The 12,270-nt window shown below is 38.4% G+C and overlaps 1 protein-coding gene across 5 annotated transcripts in view; it reads right to left on the bottom strand.

Moving 5' to 3' along the window:
- Window positions 1-2,886: 2,886 nt before the first annotated feature.
- The window catches only part of LOC126297520 (dihydrolipoyl dehydrogenase, mitochondrial-like), a 50,146-nt gene continuing 40,762 nt past the window's right edge, over window positions 2,887-12,270 (bottom strand). For all 5 annotated transcript variants that reach the window (XM_049988412.1, XM_049988409.1, XM_049988410.1 and 2 more), the window contains exons 9-13: window positions 11,392-11,528; window positions 10,998-11,187; window positions 10,671-10,808; window positions 10,456-10,545; window positions 2,887-4,323 (exon numbers count right to left, since the gene is read on the bottom strand). In XM_049988412.1, coding sequence (XP_049844369.1) covers window positions 4,258-4,323; window positions 10,456-10,545; window positions 10,671-10,808; window positions 10,998-11,187; window positions 11,392-11,528 — 621 coding nt within the window. In that variant the 3' untranslated portion in view covers window positions 2,887-4,257. The remainder of the gene's footprint in view (window positions 4,324-10,455; window positions 10,546-10,670; window positions 10,809-10,997; window positions 11,188-11,391; window positions 11,529-12,270) is intronic.

Genomic DNA, 12,270 nt, shown 5'->3' with positions numbered 1-12,270 from the left:
ATAGTTATGTGCCTCTTAAGAAGCCAAGGCAAATATCTGCTCCAATATTTGAAATAAGACATACCTATCTCTCTAGAACTTTTGCCAAGATCCCACAAGAGCAAAAAAATTGTCAGCAAGAGACGTGACAAAGCCTTAAAAGTGGTGTGCAAAACTTAAGGATGAAAGTAACTCTTGCCTGTGTCACTGCAAAGTAACATAGTCCAATGAACCTTGGACTATACACAGAAAGAACTGCTACAGTATAATACAAAATGCAACTGAAAGAAATATGCAATACATGAACAGAGATGACACTTGTGTATACAAAGACAATAATGCCACTGATATCACAGCAATTCATGATGGTCTCCTGGACATTAACAAAGATTGGACACAGTTCTTTAATTGGCTGTGATTACCTTGGACACCAATGCATGCTCTGCAATGTGCCCCCATGCTTGGAGTTCTTGCAGTTGGGTATTACATTTCTCCACCAGCATGGCTGAAAATTGCTGGATGGTCATTGGTGCATGTGAATGTGGTTTAATACATCTCCCCAATGCATCCCTCACATGCTCAACGCAATTTTAGTCAGAACGGGGCAGGCCAGTCTGTCTCATTCCAAGAGCTCTTCCACCTTTGTTGTTTGATGTAGTTGTGTATTGTCATCCATAAAAATGGAGTCTTCGTTGAATACACCTCTGAAAAGACACACATGGAGATGGAGTACAGTGCCATAACACCGCTTACAGGTGAGTGTACTATGTTCAAAGATTTGGAGGTCAGTGCACCCGTGCATATTTATTTCTCCCCACGCCACAACACCTGGACCACCAAAATGATCACGTTCGACAATGCTGGACATACTGTCATATGGAGAGGGTTAGAACATGTCATGCACCCAGAAAAGTTGTTGACTATGATCATCATTTCATATTTCTTTCAGTTACTCTCTGTATTATTCAGTAGGAGCTCCTTCTACATAGGGTCATGTCATGCAAAAGTCACTTTCATCCTCAAGTTTTGTACAGCAGTGTACAAGATATTTGAGAAAGGAATATAAAGAATCACAAGAAAGCTGTTATTCAGCATTCTTTCTTAGGTACCTCCAATGCATAAAAGGAGGGAGAAACCTAGCTACTCGGTCTAAGTGATGAAACAACAAAATTGAGGTGCATACTGGTTTTAAAAATCATTACAATTGGAAAAAGACTGCAACACCCAATACTGCACTAAGTTTGCATACATTTCACAACTGGAGAATGTTTGTGGACAGAAATGCAGTTATTTTTAAGTCTCTGTTCAATATTTCAACAACATTTCTACATTTAGTTTGGGTATTCTCATACAGATTCAAAAGATCTAAACTAATTTATAAGTTATCCAGTTTCAGTTACAGTACTAAAAATAATGAGAAACACATGCAAAAACAGTAGGTAATAAACAAAAGGAAAAGTGACAAAAAACAGCCTGAGAAATTCATCCTTACACTATAAATTTGAGTGAAAAGTTAATAGTGTTTCAGGCTCACACGAAGACAAAATTATTTGCTAATCGACAACATAATTTCATTATTGAACATCTGTCACACAGGTTTGGATAACGTCAATTGCCACATCTGCATTACAGACCACTATGGAAAGCATTACATTCCTTTTTTTGTGGACACTAGAGGATTCTACAGTGGAAAAAGTGAGCATTACCATGTGGAAGATAACACTTGACAATCAGTGATCACAGCCTACCAGACTTTTCTAAAGGAATAGCCACAGTCCTCCCCAGACTCCTTTCCCCAGTTGCATTATTCCCATACACCACATGGAACAATCTCTGACAAGAGTATTTGGAAATCATAGGTGGAAACATCAGCAAAAATGCCAGCCAGTGGTGCCTGGAAATGAGCTCAAACACCTAATAGTTAAAGCAACTGCTCAATACGTGCAGAACATTTAGATTCGAAACACGTGCTGCCACAAATTTTCAGTTATTACTGTGTTATTTACTTAGCAGGTTCTCAATATCTGAACAGGATGTGATCATATTTCATGTCACAACAACTTCATTGATTTCATACTCTCTGATCCATTTGTTTCATTTCAATGCATTTAACTCAATATTTTTGTGGTAGTTTACAGTGGTGCTGCATATAGTTACAAATTTCATTTCAATGCTTTCCTTTTAATCAAACAGTAGATGCAATATATCACACTACGGATATGAAAATATGACGTGTGAAACTGCAAAGAACGTAATGTTCACAGAACATCATACTCACAAGATGTCTTCTAGAAACAAATGTAGATACAGGTAGGGAAAAAAATAAATCCTCAAAACGAACATACAGGTAGGGGGAAAAAATCCTCAAAATGTACATATTAACATGACCAAGGGAGACACTGGAGAAGTAGTTCATAAAAGCAACACAATATCTACTAAAAATTATTTTCAATTTATTTTCATAATAGTAATTGGAAAATGTGTTCCAAATTTGACAACACAAAGGAACACAAATCCAGTTCTTAGAGATTAGTGGTGCTTGTACTCACATTTGCATGATAAAGTTTCATTCCAGCTTTTGCTTTAACAATAAACCTGTAACAGTTCCAGCTGTAGTTGCAAATAGCATATCTATCACAAATTTGCACCATGTTAACTTTCCTTGCTACTTCCTATTCAGTCTATAACAAACAGGATCAGAATCCTTTCACAACTGCATATAAAATCAACTATTTACATAAAAAAATGCAAGGTTCAGTTGAACTTGATGTGGGAGGACAAATAGTGGAAAGAAGGAAGGAAGATGATGTTTCAACATCATGTCAACCTCAAGGTCAAAGAGATAGGACAAGCTCACACTCACTAGGATAAGGAAAGAAATAAACTTTGTCTTTTTTTAAAAAAAAAAAAAAAAAAACGGATGTCTTGGCATTTGTGTTAAGCAATTTAAAGAAACCACAGAAAAACAGTCTGTGTTGCTGGATGAAGTTCTGAACAATTTCTTTGGAGTACAAGGCAGACGACACCCTTTCTCGGCTTCAATGTCCCAATCCGATACAGGTGGTAATGCTTAAATTTACTGCACTGTGCCACCTCACTTAGTATATGTATACAATGGATTGTGCAGGGGGAGGGGGGGCACCCCCTCTACCCTTCCACACACAATAAAATGGTAAAAAGAGGAGTGCATAGCCACTCGGAAGCTACAAACATTCAATCCAAACACAGCTCTTCACGTCTTCCGTGACTTTCTTAAATTACTCTAAGCAAATACTAACAATTTGTTGCATAAGGGTATGACTGATTCCTTTCAAAAAATCTTGAGAACATTGTGTAAAAGAGGTTTCTTACTATTCTACACTTAGCAGTAATTTCATACCCATGTCCCTTTTACATGGACATTATGCAATCTAAGCACAAATACAAGAAGCATTACTTCCTAACCTTGGAGAAAAAACACTGGGCTGCGAACATCCATAGTAAAACATGCACATGCTTCTTAGTGCCAGTCTTCAGTTTTGAACACCAAACTGAGTTCAGCAAAAAATTGCGATGCTTGTTTAAAAAAGAAGTTCAAGCAGCCAAAATGATGTTTTGCAAGTGAATCTTTACCTTGACAGAAGGAAGATTTAGAGTTCAAAACATCCCATCCATCACTACAGACAGAGCACAAGCTTGAATAGGTGAAGGAAATCAGCTATCTCCTTTTAAAGGCTTTTGCCTGAAGTAATTTTGGGAAACTACAGGAGACGTACACCTGTACAGCTGATCAAAGATTTGAACAGCCGTCCAGTGTCCCATCACAATGACACATTGTTCCATTGGAATGGCAAGTGTGTGGTTTCCATCAAGAGTCTGCTTCATACCGTAATGTACATAGGTAGCCTTTTTCTTTTATGTATAAAATATTGTAATGTCATTAAACTACTAAATTTCAGCAAGCAGTGCATATTTTGCTTACATTTTAATTCATAAATTAGCCAAAATGCAACAAGAATTTGTGAAGATTTCATTTCTTATAATAGATGTGCACGATCTTTTACAGTAATGAGATATGTTATAAACATAACATGATAAATAATTTAACAAGATTCTCTTAAATCATTGATGTGAAAATGCTGCTTGTATCATTTTAGTTCTATACACAAGACAGAAAAGTATTTAAAATCACTGATTTCCTTAACAAAATGCATAAAAAAGTGAAAATACTTTAGTTTTCATTCTTTAACATTTTCTCCTTACAGATACAGATCTGTGATTTTTTAATATCACAACAGTCTAAAAATTGATTGGCTTTCCAAAGTAGGCAGCCAGACATCCTTCTCTCAGAGCCTCTGAGCATGTCTGGAAATAGAGAAGACACAAGTGTTAATAATAATAATAATAATAATAATAATAGCAGCAGCACCACCACCTACCTGATTACTGAACATATGGCAAAATAAAAGGGCAAAAATTAGTGCATACAATAGCATTTTCAAAACACTATGAATGTTAATTTTACCTTTTTATATGAAAATCTTTTTCAATGGCTTTCTAAAACAACATTCATAGTTAAAGCTAAACTTTCTCATACTTCACGTATGATTTACTATTCCTCCACACTGTTTTAGTGTTGACAAATGGCACAGCTGACAGTTTACACAGTATTGTCCATGGTGGGCTTCCACTGAATATGAGATATTTTAATTAAAATTTTAAAACCTTAATGAATATTTAAAAGGTGCAAGAAAGTGTTCTGAAAGTTGGCTACAGTTTTACACATTCTCTACAACATGGTTTATTACCAGTATAAAAATCAGCAGTGTGCGCAACAGAGGTTTCATCAATAACACACACCACAGTGGGGGATGTACCGTATTTACTCGAATCTAAGCTGCACCTGAAAAATGAGATTCGAAATCAAAGAAAAAAAGGTTTTCAGAAATTACTGCAACCAGTCACCTTTTATGTAGATGTATTTTATTTAACCATGACCGGTTTCGAGCTGCCTAGCAACTCATCATCAGATGGTATATACATTCAGTGCACTGAATGTATATACCATCTGCTGATGTGTGTGTGCGAGTGTACACCTGTCCTTTTTTTCCCCTAAGGGAAGTCTTTCCGCTCCCGGGATTGGAATGACTCCTTACCCTCTCCCTTAAAACCCACATCCTTTCATTTTTCCCTCTCCCTCCCTCTTTCCTGACGAAGCAACTGCCAGTTGCGAAAGCTCGTAATTCTGTGTGTGTGTTTGTGTGTTTTGTTCATGTGCCTGTCTGCCGGCGCTTTCCCGCTTGGTAAGTCTTGGAATCTTTGTTTTTAATATAAAAAAAAAGAGGAATTGTCTCATTAGCGAAACAATGACAAGAGAATACTATTTGTTGTTACTTATTCTGCTGCTTTCTTTGATAACTATCAACAAGAACTAAACAATAGACTGTGTACGATAGATGATGTTCTGAACGAGAGTTTAACAAAAAAGAATTTCTCGTTGAAAATCTTTGCAGACGCCTCTTTAGCACATTACATTCTGCATAGAAATTAGAGTCATCTTTTAAAAATCTAGTCAGTTGCCGTGCTTTATTTCCGACTGCATCACTATTCAGCTCAAGAATAATACAAATATAAACATGACATGATATGTATATTCTTCCACGTTTGCTGTTGTCTCTCTCTAGTTTCGTAGTTTATTAGGCAGACAGGATTTAAATGAGACAGCAGCAAACACGAAAGAATACATGGCATAATGTTTACTTTTGTATTATTCTTATGGTGAAGAGAATACTGCACGTGATTCACGATTCATAAAAGTTCCTATTAGCAACCATCTCTTGTCACATATAGGAAAAAATTCAGAACGTAGAGTTGGCCATATTGACATACATCCCAAACAGTTTTGTCAGTAGGATTTTTGTAGTAGATTTTTAGTGATGACTTCAAACATAGAGTGTGTTGTTGTCTTCAGTCCGTAGACTGGTTTGATGCAGCTCTCCACGCTTTTCTATACTGTGCAATGCAGAGTATCAACACTTATAAAATAAGAATGAAAATAACTTAGAAATTAAACTCTGAAATTTAAAACAAAATTTTATTAGGTTTGTAATAAATCTTATATGAAATGTTTAAAATATCATTATGATTCTGAATAACTATCACTCGATTCTTTGTTGCTCATTTCTTCATACAGAGCATTGTCCTCCATACCATCCAGTGCATTGGATATTTTTTAACGCTTGTTGCACAGTGATTTGGAACACACTTCTGTGCATCATAATTCCACTGGCAAACTTGAGACAAACTTGTGCGTTTTACACGTCCTGTCGGTGTCAGTTGTCTGTTGCTTTTCGAATGCCAGTCTGTGTACATGCGTTTAAACTTGTTCTTAAATGGTTTAGTCAAACAGACGTCAAGTGGTTGCAGAATTGACGTCATCCCACCTGGAATTACTGCCAAGTCTGTTTTGCTTTCCTCTAATTTTCGTTGTGCTGCAGGTGTTGTATGGCCTGCGTACGCATCTTATACCAACAGACTGCGTAAACCCACGACTATTCCATTTCAGCACCATGTCCTCCGAAAACAACCCAGTTTCATTTGCTGCTACAGTTACAGTTACAGTTTTTGGAACTACTTCCAATTTCGGTAAAGTCTTTCGCTTGAAAACTATGAATGGGAGTAATTTATGTCGATCTGTTATACAGCAGGCATGACTGACATCCGCTGTTTTTAACCCCTTGATATAAGAACACTTATGTCTTTCTTCCTTTGGCGTCAACCGTGTAATTTGATGGCATGTCAAAATATACGGGAGTCTGGTTAGCATTTCCTATCTGACCAAGAAGGTATTGCATTTCTGTGTGCCACCGAATTACGAAGCGCTGAAATTCCACAAGCTTTTCTTCATTATTTTTTGCAGCTTCTGTGCAGCTGAAGTTCACCTCCTAAGTGAAAAACCCTAGCACTTCATAAACTGATCAATCCAGCTGCAACTAGCCTTAAAATTTTCGGTTTTTTGCTCTCTAGCAACTTCATGTGCCTTAATTTTTAAAATTTTGGCATTCACAAGCAGGAATTTCTGACAGTGTTCCTTAACAAACTCATTAAAATCACTTCTAGTGCATGTGTAGGCCACACTTTGGCCCACTAAATGCTTTACTGCTACTTGAACATTCAAATAATTTGTCTCTCTGCAGTCATCACCACCTGGCGTTGCTCTCAACAACACCTGTACCACAGACCTGCAGTACGATTACAACTTTGTTACGTAAAAGACATAACTGCCCTCTTGAATTTGGCACTATAATGAAAGTGCTTCATTATGGTTTGCCAACACCAACAAGCACTTCACAAAATTCCACGAAGCAATACGTGCCGCTAAGTAAATCTTAATGAGTCCCAGCGTTATCAACTCGCACAACAATCAAAGCTTTGTGCATTATTGGTGTTTTTGTGTAAAGAAATTTATTTTTATTGCTACAGATATTTAGTAGGCTGCTACATTCGAAGATGAACAATACGGAATTTCTATTTACTTCGTTGTATAATGTATGAAAATGGCAGTGGTCGAAGCTCAGGGCGGAGAAAAAAAAGCTCGTCTTCTACCAGTTTTTAATTTATTTACTGACGCAGAGGTTTTGGCGCAAGTATTTATCTTTGTGCTCATACAGCATGCCTTTGTAGTGATACATATATCTGATGGCAGAAGTTAGTTGTGGCGGCACCTACCAAAATTTTTCAGAACTTCCGCTTACTTTGCACTCAATTCTAAGCCGTAGGCGGTTTTTTGGATTACAAAAACTGGAAAAAAGTGTGATTTAGATTTGAGTAAATACGGTATTTGTTATAGGTTTTTCAGCTGTAAACACAGAGACCACAGAACACAGCAGGTTGGAAGTGCAGTGGTATGCAACGGGGTAACTATTCACAGGTGGAAAAGGAGGCACTGGCTGCAATTTTGGATATTACAAAGGTTTCAAGGTTTTTTCGTGTGGACCAAAGTTCCTGCTCATCACTGACCACAAGCTGCTGACTGAACTATGTTGTCCTCATTCTAAGCTACTGGATATTACTGCTCCCTAGTTGCAGAGATGGGCACTCTTTTTCATTAATTATTCTTATGATATTCATTACAAGTCCACAGCCCAACATGCTAATGCAGATTCACACTGTGGTTGCCAGAAGAACCCAATCCATAGCACGCTCTTGTTTTTGAATTGGACACTGCTGCATTTTCCTATGATGGTGTGTGAGGTCCGGAAATCATCTCCACAGTCCAGATGGGGGCCAAGCATGCTCCTTCAGGTGCTGATTCAGCATGGCATTTGTTCTTCCTTCTATGAGATCGACTAAATGTTTTCCAGGGAGGAACCCATGCGTGCCACAGAGGTGCAAAGCTCCTGAACAATCATCCCTCCTGCATTGTGTCCTCACATTCTCCAGATGCTGCATGCATAGCAACGGAGTATATCTCGCATTAAGACTTGGGCATGGCAGTATGTCCACTGGCTGGTGATCGATTGTGACACCCAACATCTTTTGCAGGTTTGCGTGGCCTGTGAACAGAGTCTGGCTGCACCACCGTGTCAGCATTGCCCTAGGCCAGTTCCAGAGTATCCTCGGGACAGAGTACATTTGACTTCGCGGGCCCTTTTTTGGGAAGTATGTGGTGGTTGGTGGTGGTGGTGGATGCTTTGTCTTATTTCCTGTATGTAGCCAAATGCTCTCCAGGTCATTGACAGCAACTACTTGCATGTTATCAGTCAATTTTTCTATTGAAGGCTGCCCTGGACACTCATATCTGATAATAGTTGGTTATTTGTGTCATGGAAGTTTGAAGATTTTTGCATTTGCAATGATACCCAGCATCTTGCCTGCAGCGCATTTCACCAGTCTTAACATATAGCTTTCTGGCTGCACACCAGGTGACACCAGTTAACGGGTGCAGTCTGGTGGAATGTTTGCATCGGTGCTGGTCATGCAACCTTAGATTTGTTATATTCCAAGCTGCATGCCCTGTAACATCGTGGACCACTGCATTTGCCTCACGGGGCGCCTTTAGGCCCTGTCTTTTGACTGGCTTGATGAGTAGCTGCTGGAAGTAATGGTGGGCCCTAAACAATGATATTTGTTTGTGCAGCTGATTCATCATTAAAATTAGTTGCATTGATGATCCACTGGACCCGTGATGATGCCATCTCCACACCATCTGGGCAACTAAGTTGGTCACGGCGTTTTCTTGGTAGGAGGATCCAAACTGCGGCAGTGTGCACATCTGCTCCTGCCACCACTCTGCCCTCCACCATACTACGTTTGCCCACAGAATAGGGCACAGGCGGCAAAAATTCCAATGACTCCCGATTCTGAGCCCACAGATTCTGAACCTGTGTTGTCCTTTCTCCACTCACCCATGAACAAGTCCTTGCCCCCGCCGATGCAAGTACACCAGCCTCCACAATCTTCCACCTTTCCACCAGACTCAGTTGAGTCGTCTGGGCCTACTTTGAAGGTAGAAATGCTGCCTGGCAGTCTTGCACCCTCTCTGGTTTTGCAATGGAGATTATAGTAGAAACCATGCCACTTTCAGTCCTACGTGCCCTTTTTTTTGTTTTAAGGGAGATGGGATTTAGTGTACCTGTCAGAGGACATAGGTGAACACAGATGAGTTAGTTTTGGTGTGATACCAGAGTAGTGCAGAAAGGTATTACAGACAGAGCGAGCAGAACCAGTCATAGAGATGCTTGTTTGCCAGCGGCAACAAGCCAGGCCATTGAATTCTTACAGTGAGACCAATTAACATAGACCTGGTTTTCACAATGGGCTACGCTCTTTGCTCTGCACACCATTTTATTCAGTCATTCGCACTGGTTGCATTTTGTGCTTTTTCGCCAGACTGACCTGCACATGACATTTATTTTTCTCTTCCAGGATCCAGCACACCGGCTTGCGTGTTGAGCACCCACTGTCAACTAAAGTAGTCATATTTGTGTCAACAGCATGGTTCACGACATTGTCATGCTTGTGCAGATACAAAAATTTTTCCCAGTGCCAATCCCCTTGTTTCTCAGTTTTGTGTTAAATATTTCTCTCATTTGTAGCACTTTCATGTAACGACTTCCATATAAGTGGAGCTATGCCTTTGAAGACTATCTTACAAGCCCAATGGATTTTAATATTTAACACAAGTTCTTGCAGTACAGATGGAAACTGACTTTTTCCATAGTTTTGTTTCAGTCAACATCGTTTTCACCAATCTTCTATAGTGCTTACTACACAATCTGAACTGACTGGATAATACAACAGTTTGATAATAAAATGAAATTTACACATCAATTATAAGAGTATAAAATATAAGTGTTTCACTCTTGTAGGTTTAAGCTGTTATGACGTAAGGGAAACTGTGTTATGTTTGCAAAAAATAACTGGACAGCAGTTCTACATTCAAACTTAAAAGATTGTTATATGATTGAGTTGTAATATGCAATCACTCGAACTTACTGGATGAGCATGACATGCTCTTGCAACATCCTCACAAGATGCTCCGTATTCCATCGCTAATACTCCTTCATTGATTAACTCTCCAGCACCCTGCAACAAACAAATCCGATTACATGATGTGTGTATGGACAGCTTCAGTCATTGTCAGAATGTAGTTCCATGCAACAGTTTAAGTACCAGAGAAAGTTAATTCTAGCGGATTACAAGTAACTTACTGGTCCTATGATATGAATACCCAATATTCTGTCTGTCGCTTTGTCTCCCAAGATCTTCACAAAGCCCTCAGTATCATTATTTGTCTTTGCTCTACTGTTTGCAGCGAATGGAAATTTTCCAATTTTGTATTCTCTACCCTAGAACAAAAAAATTGTAATATGCACATCATACAATCAATCAAATTGTAACACACTGCTTATCTTTTATGAGGCACTAGGGTTAGAATCTTTTGAAATAAAGAAAAATAGGTATACAGGTTGTTTATCTTATCTTAGGCATACATTAAAATTAACATTTTTACTATGCCCCACCAAGTAGGTACTCACATCACTTCTCAGATCCTCTTCGGTGTGACCAACCCAACCAACTTCTGGATGGGTGTAGATCACAGAAGGAATGCAGTTATAATCAATATGAACTGGGCCTCCAGCAATGCCTTCTACACACACAATGCCCTCATCTTCAGCTTTGTGAGCCAACATTGGACCATGTATAGTGTCGCCAATAGCATAAATACTGAAATACAATAATAGTTTATATTTTGCAACAATATCAAAAAATTCACTTTTGAACGAAAGTATAACAATGCAGAGAGTAACATATCCTTTTAATTCTAAAACTGAGAACAATTAATAAACCTGGAGCAGTAATTGAGATTGCCTCATTTTAGTACTCAGAAACTATTAATCACAGTGAAAACTTAATAGTAAGTTTACGTACTTTGGTATTACAGTCTGAAATCTAGAATTGACAGGAATTCTCCCCTTCTCATCCCGTTCGATGCCAATTTCTTCAAGACCCAAATTAGAAGTGTATGGTCTCCTTCCAACACACACAAGCAGGACATCACATTCCAGCTGTAAAGGAAAAGAAGAATCTAAATGTAAGAACTGAGACTCAGTATGGACAGAAAGTTCTGTGGGAGCAGTGGGAATCACATTTTACTTAAACTTGGGGAGGAAAAAAATCTCAAAGAGAACAATTTCTATGCAGCACACAATGAGTACATCTGTTCACTTGATGTAACACATATTAATGTTAACAGTTATACTGACAACTTTAGATTAAGATAAGCTATCAACTTACCCAACAAGAGAACCTTTTTCCAGAAACATCAATAAATAATCGGTATTTGTACGTTACTAACAATAAAAAAAAAAGAAAAATCACTAGAGCAAGTCTGCAAGGTTATAACATCTAGACAGCATGAATGTACTTTGCCCATAAATCCTTAAACAGAATGGCAATAAAATGCTGTAGTCGAGATTTCAACAACTGAAATGTTTTGAGTTTCCATGTAACTTACTACACTGCAGACAGAAACAGAGAGAACTCAACAACATATTTTGTGAGTGCATAAATGGAGAATATGGTGACCTTTTATCATTAACTAAAGAAACTATGTACTGTTTTATCAACAATTCTGCAAGTCATGAACTATCTTTTCTGCCACCCTTTAAGAAAGCCCAATGGCCCTGCTGTGTGTCACCATCTAGAGTCAAGTCACATCACGTCGGTGTGTGACAACATCAAGCCTACAAAGAATAACTGCGCGCGCCTAGAAATGCCTAGCAATTTTTCAGCATTGCTTCAGATTCC

This window comes from Schistocerca gregaria, chromosome X (genome assembly GCF_023897955.1).
Source record: "Schistocerca gregaria isolate iqSchGreg1 chromosome X, iqSchGreg1.2, whole genome shotgun sequence".
Lineage (NCBI taxonomy): Eukaryota > Metazoa > Arthropoda > Insecta > Orthoptera > Acrididae > Schistocerca > Schistocerca gregaria.
The sequence above is the reverse complement of the archived record's forward strand: the minus strand, read 5'-3'. Positions and strand labels throughout refer to the sequence as shown.